Here is a 12,546-nt window from a genome sequence, read left to right on the forward strand (position 1 = left end):
ACTCATGACTATGAGGAGAACCAGTAACGTGCCAGTAGGACAGGCTGTAAGATGGAGAGTGCCGGGCCCTGACAGCGCTTTTGGGGTGCTGTGTTAACCCACTGTGGAACTGCCCTGCCCCAGACTTGCTCTCTAAGTCACGTCAGTAAACCCTGACTTGACATTTAATCTACTTGGAGTTGGGTCTTCTGGTAGCTACAGTGGAAAATATCCCAACTGATACAACCTGTTTTTCCAGGTTTGTCTTTTTTAGTCATTTGCCCTTGAAGTTCAAATAAGATGACACTAGACTTTGACATGAAAGAAAAAATTAAATAAAATACTGTCCTTTCCTATGTTTGTAACAGCTAAGAAATAGTTAATCAAACTTATTTTTTTAAGATAAGAAACCAATGTTAGTGCATGACTAAAGGTATTATTTTTAATTTCAGAATATTACAGAGGTGCAAACGTTTTGGTTAAGTAAATTTCTTTTTTAATGTTTGAGTCGAAGTTGTAAGTGTGTCCATCCCCGAAAGAGTGTGCACAGGTGTGAATTCACCCATCCCCTCTTCCCCACTCTCACCTGCTTCTAAACAAACTTTAAGTTGTATCCTGTTTACTTGGAATTGATCTTGGTATTTCGGGACCGGGTAGTGAACCTGAGGTATGTTGACAGTAAGAGCCATAGAAATTATTTACAACTTCAGTTTTCAGTACCACGCAATGCTTTGACAAAAACATGCACAGTTTGCTAGCTTTCTGGAGCCCTTCCACCCTCCTGCTCTTCTTGCTGGGGTTACGTATCAGCCTTCAGTTTAATGTCTCTTTGAAAGGATGTCCCTGACTCAGTCTGCCCCTTTCATCACTGTGCCATGTTTGTTTTTCTCATAGCACCTGTCACACTCTTACTACGTGTGCACTTAACATCATAGCTCTTTTGTTAATCACAGTGCTTGTGAACAGACACTCAGATACTATTTCTGGAACGAGTGAATGGATGTAGTCTGTCTCTCCACTCCTGACCTTTCCTCCCCAGCCAGGATTTGTGCCAGAGCCACCTGCAGTCAGACCACATGCACAAAGTCAGGCTCAGGACAAGCAGAAATCACACAATTCTGGAAGTACAGGTCTCTGCTGTCTGGGACTATAGCCTTACAACCGAGAACTAGAAGAGCTAGGATTTGAAGTCACCTGAAAGGTACAGTAAAGGTCGCTAGCCCTCTGTTACAGCAGACCTGACTGGGGACACACAAGTCACCGTTATTACCCTGTGCACAGCTGTGTAAAAGGGCAGCCTTTGATGACAGAAGGCAGCGCTGTGCTCCTGCCGGCGACCACACCGAGAGCCGTGTTCTCGGCACGGATGGGAAGGGACGGAGGGACGGGGCACGAGGGCAGAATAGATCATCTAAACGAGAGGAGCAGGGAACTGGTTTTTCTAAAACAACAGCCACAAGTTCTCTTGGACAAGCACACGTCTGTCCATATAGAGTAAGTCTTCTTCCTTGGACAGCGTTTCTCGGTATGCTTGACTCGTAAGTACACTTTGGAGGATGAGGATGAGGATGTGGACACGTAGGGAGGGAGTGAGGACGGAATTCAGAGTCAGCATGAAGAAAGGCACAGAAGCGAGAATCCTTTTTTCACCATTTAAAAGCTGCGTGGCTTGGGCTAGTTACCTAGTGACCGTGTGCCTCAGTTTCCCCCTGTAAAATGTGGCTATTAATAGCATGTATTGCATAGTGTTATTTGGAAAACAACAGGAACTCGTGTGTCTTAAGCACTTAGAGCAGCGCCTGGCACAGCAGGAGTGGCTCTGGAGAGGCCGACAAAGTGCCCAGCGTGGAAGTGAATCACAGAGGCGGGCGCGGGAAACGCAAGGAAAGAGAGGAAGGAGTTTAAAAAGATGCCAAGAAGTCTTGACTGGAGTTTCCAGGAATGTGCGAATAGTCCTTATTGCCTTTCAGTACTCAGCTCTGCTCTAGGTGTGGAAATACAATGTTGAACAAAACTAAGTCACAGTACTTACAAAAATGACTTTTTACGGTGGGATGGCAGAGTGGGCGGGAAAAGAACAAAAGGAAGGATGTGTTGGGGGCTGGCAGGAGTCGCTGGCTGTGGGAGGGCCGGGGCGCGGGTCCAAAGCGAGCCCGGCAGGGCCAGCAGATGGGCACTGCGAACCCCAAGGGAAGAGGGACGGACTACAGTGTCTCTTACGCTTATTTTAATACGGAACCTCCTCCTCTTTTCCGAAAGCATATCTCACTGGACTAAGTCAGTCAGAAAACACCTTAGGAAATTGTGTTCAAAGGAGAGGACAGGGCTTAGGGTTAGCATGTAAGGTTGGAGTTGGAAACCCAAATGGAGTGTTTGGAAAAGGGGAGGTACCAGGGAAGAAAGTGATTGTAAGTTCTTGAGGCAAAGTTTTGGCAACTGAGTGTTTTCCTGTACAACTCATTCTGTGCTGGAGTTAACATGAGGTGGCTGTGGGTTTGCTATCCCACACGGCGCCCACTTTTGCTCAGTGAAGAGCACCAAATCATTAGGAAATAGGGTATCTGGTGACAAAGACATGCTCTCCCTCCATGAGGATTTGTACAATTAAAAACAAAATGCTATTCACAGTAAACAACTGCTGAAACCAGAACTCTTCACAAAAATGCATACTCAGAGGCAAAACTTTACCAGTAAACAATTCACGACAGGCTAACCCACGCGTGTACACACGTGGCCCAGCTGTGCAGAAACACTACCTGTCTGTTCACTCTGGCTTTCACAGCAAGCCACTCACAACAATATCCGTGTGGTGGGGATGGAAACATCTTAAACACACACAAGCACCTGGAAGGTAAAATCTTCCAGACTCAACCACCACTACATCCCAGGAGGTTTTTTTTTAGCTACTGAATAATCTCGAAAGCATCCTTCTCATCTCGTACTACTCTAGGGCAATCTTGTGGTAGATTTCAGAAATTCAAATCTCCAGAGTGCAGCACTGATTGAAGAGATCAAGTGCCTACCTGGCAACCAGAGAGTTCTTTCTCTAACTACTAACGTCCTCCGCTTCTCCCCCGCTCACGTTCAGTGAGACCGCAGGGCAGCCACAGACCTTCAGGGAGCAAACTCATTCACATGCTGGCATTCAGGTACCTCTTATATTCAAGAATGTCGTATGTGAACTAATACATAAAAGGGCCCAAGATATACACACTGAGTTTTTGTATGCCAGTTCTATTTTTTTTAACTTAATTTTGTTATGAAACCAAAGCTGTTAAGTTAAAAGAAAAATGTATCTTGAGCACATATTTAAAGGAAAATAGATAACGTTATTCTAATATTAAATTCTCTTCATATTTCGGTTCTCTGAAAAATAAAATAACAAAGGCACCTAGGCTGTGCACAACCTGGTGCAGAGCAGCCAGGACTGAGCAGGTCTGAGACGCCCGGGGGCAGAGACGTGTCAGCAGAACCCTGGCCTGGTCACGGCTCCTGCAGATTTGGCGGGAACGCCTGCCCAGGACTGGCTGGGACTCTGTGGCATCCTCTAGCATACTGGGCCCTGAGGAGCGCAGTAACGATACCCTGGACACGTGCCCCTAACCCCTCCAGGTCTCTGTTCTCTCATGGACAATACAGAGCCCCGCCTGTCTGTTTCCCGACAAGCAGAGAGACCGTGGTCTGCGGAGCCCACTGTAGCGTCCGTCTGCCGGGTTCTTTCAACTGGCTACCATCTAACCACTGTCTTGACTTGAAAACTGTCTAAAATGCTGTGGATCGTGAATTAAAAATGACAGCTAAGTTTATTACAAACTTTCCCTTAAAACTCAGGGAATTTTGTTGCTTCTGCCAATGCTTTTGTTTAATCAAGAAATATTAGACATCAATTTATTGGAGATCAGCCAAGGCACCAGACCCCAGGCTAGGTCCCACTATTTTCTCCTTGCTCAGGCTTCGTCCAGAATCCAGGGAAATCCCTTCTCCTCTTGGATGTAGAATGGTAACAGAGTCCCCGCCTACCTGCTTTCTATCAGGGAGAAGGAGGGACAATGAGATCATGTCTGTGAAGAGCCAGGGGCCTGCGGAATATAAAAGCTCTCATTCACACAACCGCACAGGGGCTCGTACTGACACACACTCCTACTTGTGACAGTCATTTCAAACCAACATTTCAAACCAAAGCCCTACTTACATAAGAGAGGCAGCTACGAGTATAGGACACGCAGCATTGTGGCCAGGTGGCGATCCCTGTGAGCACAGACTCCAAGAACGTGAAGGCGGGCACAAGACACAGCGCCAGGCTGGCTCTCAGGGGTGGATGGGATCTGATTCGCCCCTTGGGATGAGCACCGCCCGGCCCAGCAGAGACAGACACGCTGCCCTGTGCTCCCGCAGCACTGCCGAACCTTCTGGGTTCCCAACCATCTGGCAGCACCCATGTACTACAGGGAGGAACAGGACTATGGCAGGGGAGCTGTCACACTCTTAGCAATAGTGAGGGGAGTATATGATGTTAATTTTATAAAAGTGCAAACAGATTTCTCTCTAAGGCATGTTCTCCTCACTGCCTCCATCTAAAAGATTTGGTCAACTTCGTATTTGTGTCTGTCAACAGCTTTGAGCAAGGTGATATTTTCTCTGCCAGGGACCCCCAGTAAACTTGGACAGAAGTTCCCCAAATGCTAATGAACCAACAGCCGCACACTGTGGCTACAAGCTGGAGAGAGTCCCGCCGTCTTTTGCTTTCTTGGCTTTGTGGCTTATCACTGGCATACATGACCTTTGTCCCCTGCCTTGACCTCTGCCACCCAGAAGTCTGAGAAACAGAACTCTGTCTCCACAGACTGTTGGGAAACTTAGTACATACTAACCACCTTTGTCCAGATTGAAATAACAATGCTAAACACACAGAGTAAGACAGTAAGTATGCAACTGACGGTTAAGAAAAGTAAGATATCAGAAATTTATATTTAAGATTTTGGGGGGCTGGGTGTGATGGCTCAAGCCTGTAATCCTAGCACTCTGGGAGGCCGAGGCGGGTGGATCATTTGAGCTCAGGAGTTTGAGACCAGCCTGAGCAAGAGCGAGACCCCGTCTCTACTAAAAATAGAAAGAAATGATATGGACATCTAAAAATACATATAGAAAAAATTAGCCAGGCATGGTGGAGCATGCCTGTAGTCCCAGATACTCGGGAGGCTGAGGCAGGAGGATCGCTTGAGCCCAGGAGTTTGAGGTTGCTGTGAGCTAGGCTGATGCCAGGGCACTCTAGCCTGGGCAACAGAGTGAGACTCTGTCTCAAAAAAGAAAAAAAACAAAAAGATTTTGGTAAAACTGTCTTGTGAAAAAACCTAATGAATTTCTACTTTTCTACTTCACTGAGTCCTGTGTAATGAATCTATTTGCTGGCAGTTTACATAGTAACTATGAGGCCAAACCATCTAGCTAAAGAAATAACACTTATAAGTGGAATTGAAAATATAAACTTGACAATAATTTGGCAGATCCTACAAGTTCAAGAATGCCAGTTAGTCATGGCAGTCCTGAAAGGGACCCTCGGCAAATTATTTGGATTATTACGATAGCAACATTTTTGTTTTTAATTCAGAATGCGAATGACTGGCCCCATAGTATGCCAGAGGAAAAGAATGTTTCAAAAGTCACTTGTGTCAAACCGAAAGAATGAATTCTTCAAGTGTGTGTGATTTAGCAACAGGAAAATTCCTTGAAGACAAAAGCGTAACCACATAATAATGTCTTACTGGGCTGGCACCAAGCTAAAAATCTGCAGTCTGGCATTGTCACTTATTTTTGACATTACAGTACTTAACAATCTTCGGGTACATTTTCCATAGCCACAAAATCAGCATGACTTCCCCGTTAGTTTTTAAGAAATGGCAGGAACTACTGGACTCTTGTGGTAACAATTTTGACTCCATAAAAGGAGCAACTGTGAGAGATGGTGACAAGAAGCTAGTGCTCCTGTCACTTGAGACGGGCCTCTGCTTACCTCCTTGGGGGTTTCAAAGTCGGAGATCAGAATAAGCCACTATTTCTACCTAAGATGATAAAAGGCATGACCACCCAACCCCTTTGAAAAAACTAATCTTTGATCAAATTCCATATGAGAAATATTAGGACAGATTATTGATATTTATCTTCCTAGGAAGCCGGATTTGGTACCCATTTAATGAGAGACAACAGAAAAACTGTCATACAACAGACTCCCACTTTTTGAGTCTCTCTGATAATTAGCTTCTTTTAGACAAGACAATACTGCAGCTAAATAGCAGCTCAAACAGAAAAGGGGAGGACAAAGACAAAGGTTTTCCTCATCAAGCTGAGTGACTCGATGTTCAACAGAAGCCCACTGTCACATCATTACTGCACTATATTTGGCTTCTTTATTTGACTTATTTGTTTACGTATTCACTTGACTCTGCTTTTTCAAATAAGGGTTTGAGAAGAAGCCAGATTTCAGACATAAAACTTACATGATCAACATTTAGGAAGTGCCCAGTGAAACAAGGCATTGCCACCTGGAGCTCCTGACAGACCCAGCCAAGGCCACACAGGGCAATGCTTGTCTTTATGGTGGGTGGCATTAGGCTATTAGTCTATCCCAGCGAAGGAAATTTTATATATGAATGGAAAAAAAAAAAACTTGAATTCTAAGGTCTTCTCATTTTTATTTTTCTGAAGACAAAGTCTCACTCTGTCACCCCAGCTGGAGTGCAGTGGCATCATCATAGGCACTACAACCTCAAACTCCTGGGCTCCACTGATCCTCCTGTGTCAGCCTCCCAAGTAGCTGGGACTACAGGCCCTTGAGCTAGGATGCCCGGCTAATTTTTCTATTTTTAGTAGAGAGGGGGTCTCACTCTTGCTCAGGCTGATCTCCAACTCCTAAGCTCAAGGGATCCTCCTGCCTCAGCCTCCCAGAGTGTTATGATTGCAGGTGTGAGCCACCGCACCTGGCCTTTTTATTCTTTAGTAGGGGTTCCTCCTCTTCCCTCTGAACAATACTGGGCTCTGGCAGGCTGAGTAGGATTTCAGCAGGGAGAGCTGAGATACAGGCAGTGGCTTGACTTTTGCTAGCACTTACTCATTTTTGAAATCTTCAGTAAAATGAGTCAGTGCTAGCTTTTATTCATTTTACTCTTCAATAAAACATGCCAAACACCTGTACAACATTTCTTTTGAAGGTTTCAGTGTACATTTGTAGATGTCATCTTATTTATCCTCAAAGATTTTCTGTTGCAAAGATTTCATAGAGCTGCCACATCATCACTGTGATGTAAGGAGACAGACAGTAGATCATCTGCAACTAAAAACCTGAGCTGGAAAAGCCCTATAATCTAGCCTGAGACACTGCTGGCCAGAGGCAGAACTGGCACCATTGTGTCTTCACCAGGTTGCGGGCACCTCATTTGTTTGTATGACAACATACAGACATTCACATGTTTTTGCCCCTTCCAGTCAATCACTAGACGCATGTAAAGGCTTATTTCTTAATTCTGTTAATTTGGGTTTTTCAAAAACACTAAGTATACTTCATAACCAAACTCCCCACATCTGCTGTCATACTAGTGTGGGGTATTAAGACACATATTTTGGTGGTAAGAGCATGGACTTTGGAAATTGGACAACATGGGTTCAAATCTCACTTTAGTGACCACGTGGCCCTGGGCACATTATTTAACTACTGGAATCCTCAGTTTACTGGGGGCCGGGGTGCCTCTCGAAATAATATATGCGAATTGGTTGGCACAAGGCTCCCCCCATGGTAGGTAAGGCCGCTACCCTCTTCATAATTATTAAGAGCACTGCACAGAGTTTGAGTATTTCCTGATAAGAATTTTATAGCGTTCAATCGGCAGGAAAGAGAGTGGATCTTGGTAAGGGCAAGGCGGCCACGCAACAGCTCGGCAAAGCCGCTGCGCTGCGAGTTTAAACTCGGCTGCAGGGAACCGTGGGAGCCGTGCCCGGCCCTCCCGGGTGCGGGCGCTGGCGTGGGCAGGGGGGCCGTGTCACTCACGCGGGGGTGACGCCCCTGGGCAGCCCCAGGGCGTTGACGGCGGCGGGCGGCGGCTGCGAGGGCAGCAGGGCGCTCAGGAAGGCGGCGGGCGTCTGGCCGGGGCCGGGGCCGGGGCGCGCGGGGCAGGGCGCGGCCGGGCCGGGGCTCGGGAGCGGGGGCGGCGGCGGCGGCAGCGGGAACACGTCGGGCCCCGCGAAGGCCGGGCCGGGGCTGAAGACCGGGGGCGGCGGCGGCGGGGGCGACGGCGACAGCGAGGACGGGCCCCAGGGGCCCTCGGGCTCGGCGAAGGGCGGCGCGCGGCCGAACTGCTTGGGCGTCGGGGACATGGGCGACGGGAGGCTGGAGGAGCTGGGGCTGGAGGCCGGCGTGCCGTGGCCGGACGCGGGGCCCAGGTTCTGCGCGGCGATGAACTGCTTGGGGCGCGCGTAGTTGAAGGAGCCGGAGGACTGCATGGCGGCGGCGGCGCGGGAGGCCAGCGCGCTCATGGGCGCGGGTGACACGCAGGGCTCGGGCGGGGACACGTGCCGCGCGCTGGCCGCCTGCTCCAGGCGGACTTGGCTCTGCAGTTGCTGCAGCTTCAGAGGGTCCCTGGGGAGAGAGAAAGAGAGGGGACATCTTTAGAGGGGACTGGAAGGAACCTTCGACTTGGGAACGTCACCAACCGTTCGTGCCAGAGCACGCAGGGAGGACGGCGGGGGCGCCTCGGGCAGCCAGCTAGAATGACGGGTTCTCTCTGTCTGATGCGAGCTCTACGCCAGATGGTCCGAACCAGTCTACAGACCGTGATGGGAATTTCGTCTGACTTCAGGGGCCATGCTTTATCTTAACAGAACCAGAGGTATAAAGAGAAAAACTTTTCGACTTGAGTTCTCTCACTTGTGGCCAATTTTTTCAAAAAGAATTCTATCGGAATGAGAAAACTAAAAGAAAAACACCACTTGATTGAAGTTATTTTTGGCAGATTTAGGTTAGTCCAATCTGCCTACTTCAGTGCTGTCAACTCTGCGTTCAGTAAATACCACACGCTGCCTTTTTAAAAGATCTGCTTTCATCTCTGCATTTGTTCCCTAAAAAAGTCTTTATTATATGCACAATTTTAGTAGTAAACCCTGAAATGCCAATTACTTATACAAACCTTAATACTTACCAATATTGTATGCTATATCTCCAACGCATGCAATCAAATAACATTTATCTTTAACACGTAGGTGTTCAATAAGCAATAGCAAATAAATTTTGTAATGTAGATTTAATTGCCCAAATATTTTCCATTGAGAAAGTCTGAATTTTAATTTTTGGAATAAAAGTAAGCAGTTAGCAATTATCTAATATCTCACTCTTTTATTCAAAAGCTTCCCTGTTTAGCTCAATTGTACATTGTACATATTTTCCTTTATATCAGGTAAACAAAGGGAGCAATGGCTGTCAGAAAAAAAAAAAAACTTCAACAGAAAGTGGCAACTATAAAAGCAGATAAAACAAACAATTCTACGAATAGGCAAAGCTATGCGCCTAACCTTAAAACTAAAAAACAAAAACCCCAAACTGTCTTATCCACAGGCATTTAATCTTCAAAAATCAGGCTTTTAGAAACTCAGCAATAAAAACAATTGAAGCTGCTTATAAAAAGTCAAAAAAGATTTAGGTGTGTTATCAAGTGTTACTAGTGTGGAAACATCAGCAAATTCCATACTCCCTCCTGTGTCTCCCATTACCTTCTGTGATTTTCCAGTAAAGCAATTACACTTAAATCCAGGAAAAGACAAACTTTCTTGGGCACTGAAAGGTATAAAGAGAAGGTGGTTCTATATTCTTAACGCGTGCAGAGCATCAAAGACTCGAACAACAAAGAACTTTGTGGGGTTCTGTTGAGTTAATTTCAGTGTTTTAAAAGCAGCCAGGCCACTGCTGGGATTCGCCACCGCCCCCAGTTCCAGATGTCTCTGTGGTTTGGGTAGACTGTCCAGCACATGTGCTCTGGCATTCATGTATTTAGAACTGGCCCAGGAATAGAACCTATAAAAACCACCCACCAGCTCTAAAACCCGTTATCCAGCACTCTCATTCTGAGTCCCCAAATGCTCCTCCCTGATCTCCCTGCCTTGACCATCTCTTTCCCATTCCCTAGCTATGGTAAAACGCATTCTCTTCCCGGAATGCTCATCAGCTCTTCACCTGGCCTGGAAGTGATCTGTGTGGCCCTCCCCACCCTGTACCCGCCTGGGCTCGCAGTGCCCACGCCACAGCTGCGTGCTGTGTTGTAAGTTTGGCCTGGCATCGGCAAAGAGCTGTGTGTGGTGGCTCTGCTGAGGCAGCCACAGACACCGTGTCGTGCCCTGCACCTGGAGCCAGGATGCCTCTGCCCAGGACTGGGGAGCTGCTCCCAAGAGCTGGCCTTCCGAGAAGCAGGGCAGGAAAGCCCAGACCAGCCGTATGCTGGCTCTCCATGTGGTCAAGCCCACTCATGTGGGCATTAAAAAGAACCCTCAAATTTGCCCAAGTGGGCTTAAAGCTGCTGATGTGCTACTTTTAGTAAGAAGTGATAGTTCAAGAAATGAAGAGGCGTTCTAGAGACTTGGCTGCTGGTACACCCTGCACTGAGGAGCTGTGCCAGGGTTTCCACTTCCCCCCTTCCGTGGTCCCGCACTGGGTGAAGAACAGAACACGCAGGGGATTGGAAGCGGAGGGGAGAGTAAAAACACACATTCTGTATTCAAGTGTCGGACTTGATTTCTGTGCAAAGGATAATTTTTTTTAAACACTAGAGTTAAATGAATTTGACAGCTGGATTCTGATGTGATGAAATGCACAATTTTATTTTCTCGGTTCTCATTATTTTTATTAGAATTTTTTTTTTAAAAGACAGGATTGCTTTGATCCTCTTGTCGCAGCCTCCTGAGTAGCTGAGGCTACAGGCCACCATGCCCAGCTAATTTTTTTAAAAAAATTTTTGTAGAGACAAGGTCTCACTATGTTGTCCAGGCTGGTCTTGACCGCCTAACCTCAAGTGATCCTCCTGCCTTTGCCTTCCGAAGTGCTGAGCTTATAGATATGAGGCGCCATACACGGCCTAAGTTATTTTTATAAAAGTTGATTTTCACAGAGATAAAAGGGCCAAGTGAATGAAAGGGACCAGAAAGGTGAGGTTGTCTGTAGCTTTTGAAAATTACTTAGAAGTTATCTGTTACAAAAAAGTCATCACTTTTCTAGTCCCCACCCCCCTTTTTTTGCCATCCTTTCTCTGAAAATGAAACGGGGAAATGACATTGAATTGCACGTTGTGCGAACACTGTGTAAAGGATGAGAACGAGGTTACGAGTCTAGAGAGCCCCGGTTGCCAAGCACACTTTGTGTGTCATATTGTTTAAAGCTTTGGTTTTGCCCAACTAATCCATCAAACTCCTTCAGGCTTCTTTTTCCCCCTCTCCACCACACCCCTAATTCAAAAAATCTAAGAAATTCCCCACTTTTGCCCATTCTTCAATTCTAAAAGTTTCACTACTGAAGGAAATGAGACAGTTGGGACTTTGTGCACCCGTCAATCTGTGCATGCGTGGGAAAACAGGATGTAAGTAACTTGCTCAAGGTCACAGAGCAGGTTACCTGCAGAGCCAGGGTAGAACCTAAATCTGTCCCTGGCTGCTTTCACTACACCAGGCATGACAACGTAAAAGAACCTTGACCTTCCATGTGACCTAAAAAATCTGTCGCCGTAGCTCCCTCCTGAGTACTTTATTCACTTTTATGCCTCTTTGTAGCTATAGCATCCAGGGCCTTTAGGATCTGAATCATCAGTCGGGAGTTTTGTTTTTGCTTTTGTTTTTAAGAGATAGTCTCACTCTGTCACCCAGGCTGGAGTGCAGCAGTGCAATCATAGCTCACTGCGGCCTCGAAGTGGCCTCGAAGTGGCTCAAGTGAAGTGGTCCTCCTGCTTGAGCCTCCTGAGGGCCTAGGAATACAGGTGTGCCACCATGCCTGGCTATGTTTAAGAGCTGAGGGTCTCACTATGTTGCCCAGGCTGGTCTCAAATTCCTGGCCTCAAGTGTTCCTCCTGCCGTGACCTCCCAAAGTGCAGGGATTACAGGCCTGAGCCACTGCACTCAGCCTCAGTCACGGTTTTAATACATATGTAAGAATATCTGACTTCAAACCTGATTCTTTTTAGGGTGAAATGGTGCAAAGAGGAGAATATCTTGGCAGCTCAGGAAGGAAATATGTGCACACTAACTCAATGGATTCTCCTCACACATAGAAAATCAGTAATTCCCCCCTGCCCAATGGTTTGCACAAAGCTTTTAACAAGAATAATTTTACAGATAGTTGGATGGGCAAAGATTTACATTTGACAGGGATAAGAGAGGTGTGGAACCCAGTTTATTTTCCAACTCAGTCATCTCTCCTGCCACTAGATTAAAGCAAGTTTGGAAAAAGTTTAACCAGACTGAAAACACAGCCCCAAGCTGAAATGCAGTAGAGGAGAAAAAGGCTACAGTCGCAGCTGGACCGTAGTGGCGTGAACCCAACCCAGC

General features: G+C 46.7%; 1 protein-coding gene across 2 annotated transcripts in view; it reads right to left on the reverse strand.

Moving 5' to 3' along the window:
• The window catches only part of PALLD (palladin, cytoskeletal associated protein), a 196,832-nt gene that overhangs the window by 32,462 nt on the left and 151,824 nt on the right, over positions 1-12,546 (reverse strand). For both annotated transcript variants that reach the window (XM_045552536.1, XM_045552537.1), the window contains one exon: positions 8,018-8,605. In XM_045552536.1, the coding sequence (XP_045408492.1) occupies positions 8,018-8,605 (588 nt within the window). The remainder of the gene's footprint in view (positions 1-8,017; positions 8,606-12,546) is intronic.

This window comes from Lemur catta, chromosome 5, assembly GCF_020740605.2.
Source record: "Lemur catta isolate mLemCat1 chromosome 5, mLemCat1.pri, whole genome shotgun sequence".
Taxonomy (NCBI): Eukaryota; Metazoa; Chordata; class Mammalia; order Primates; family Lemuridae; genus Lemur; species Lemur catta.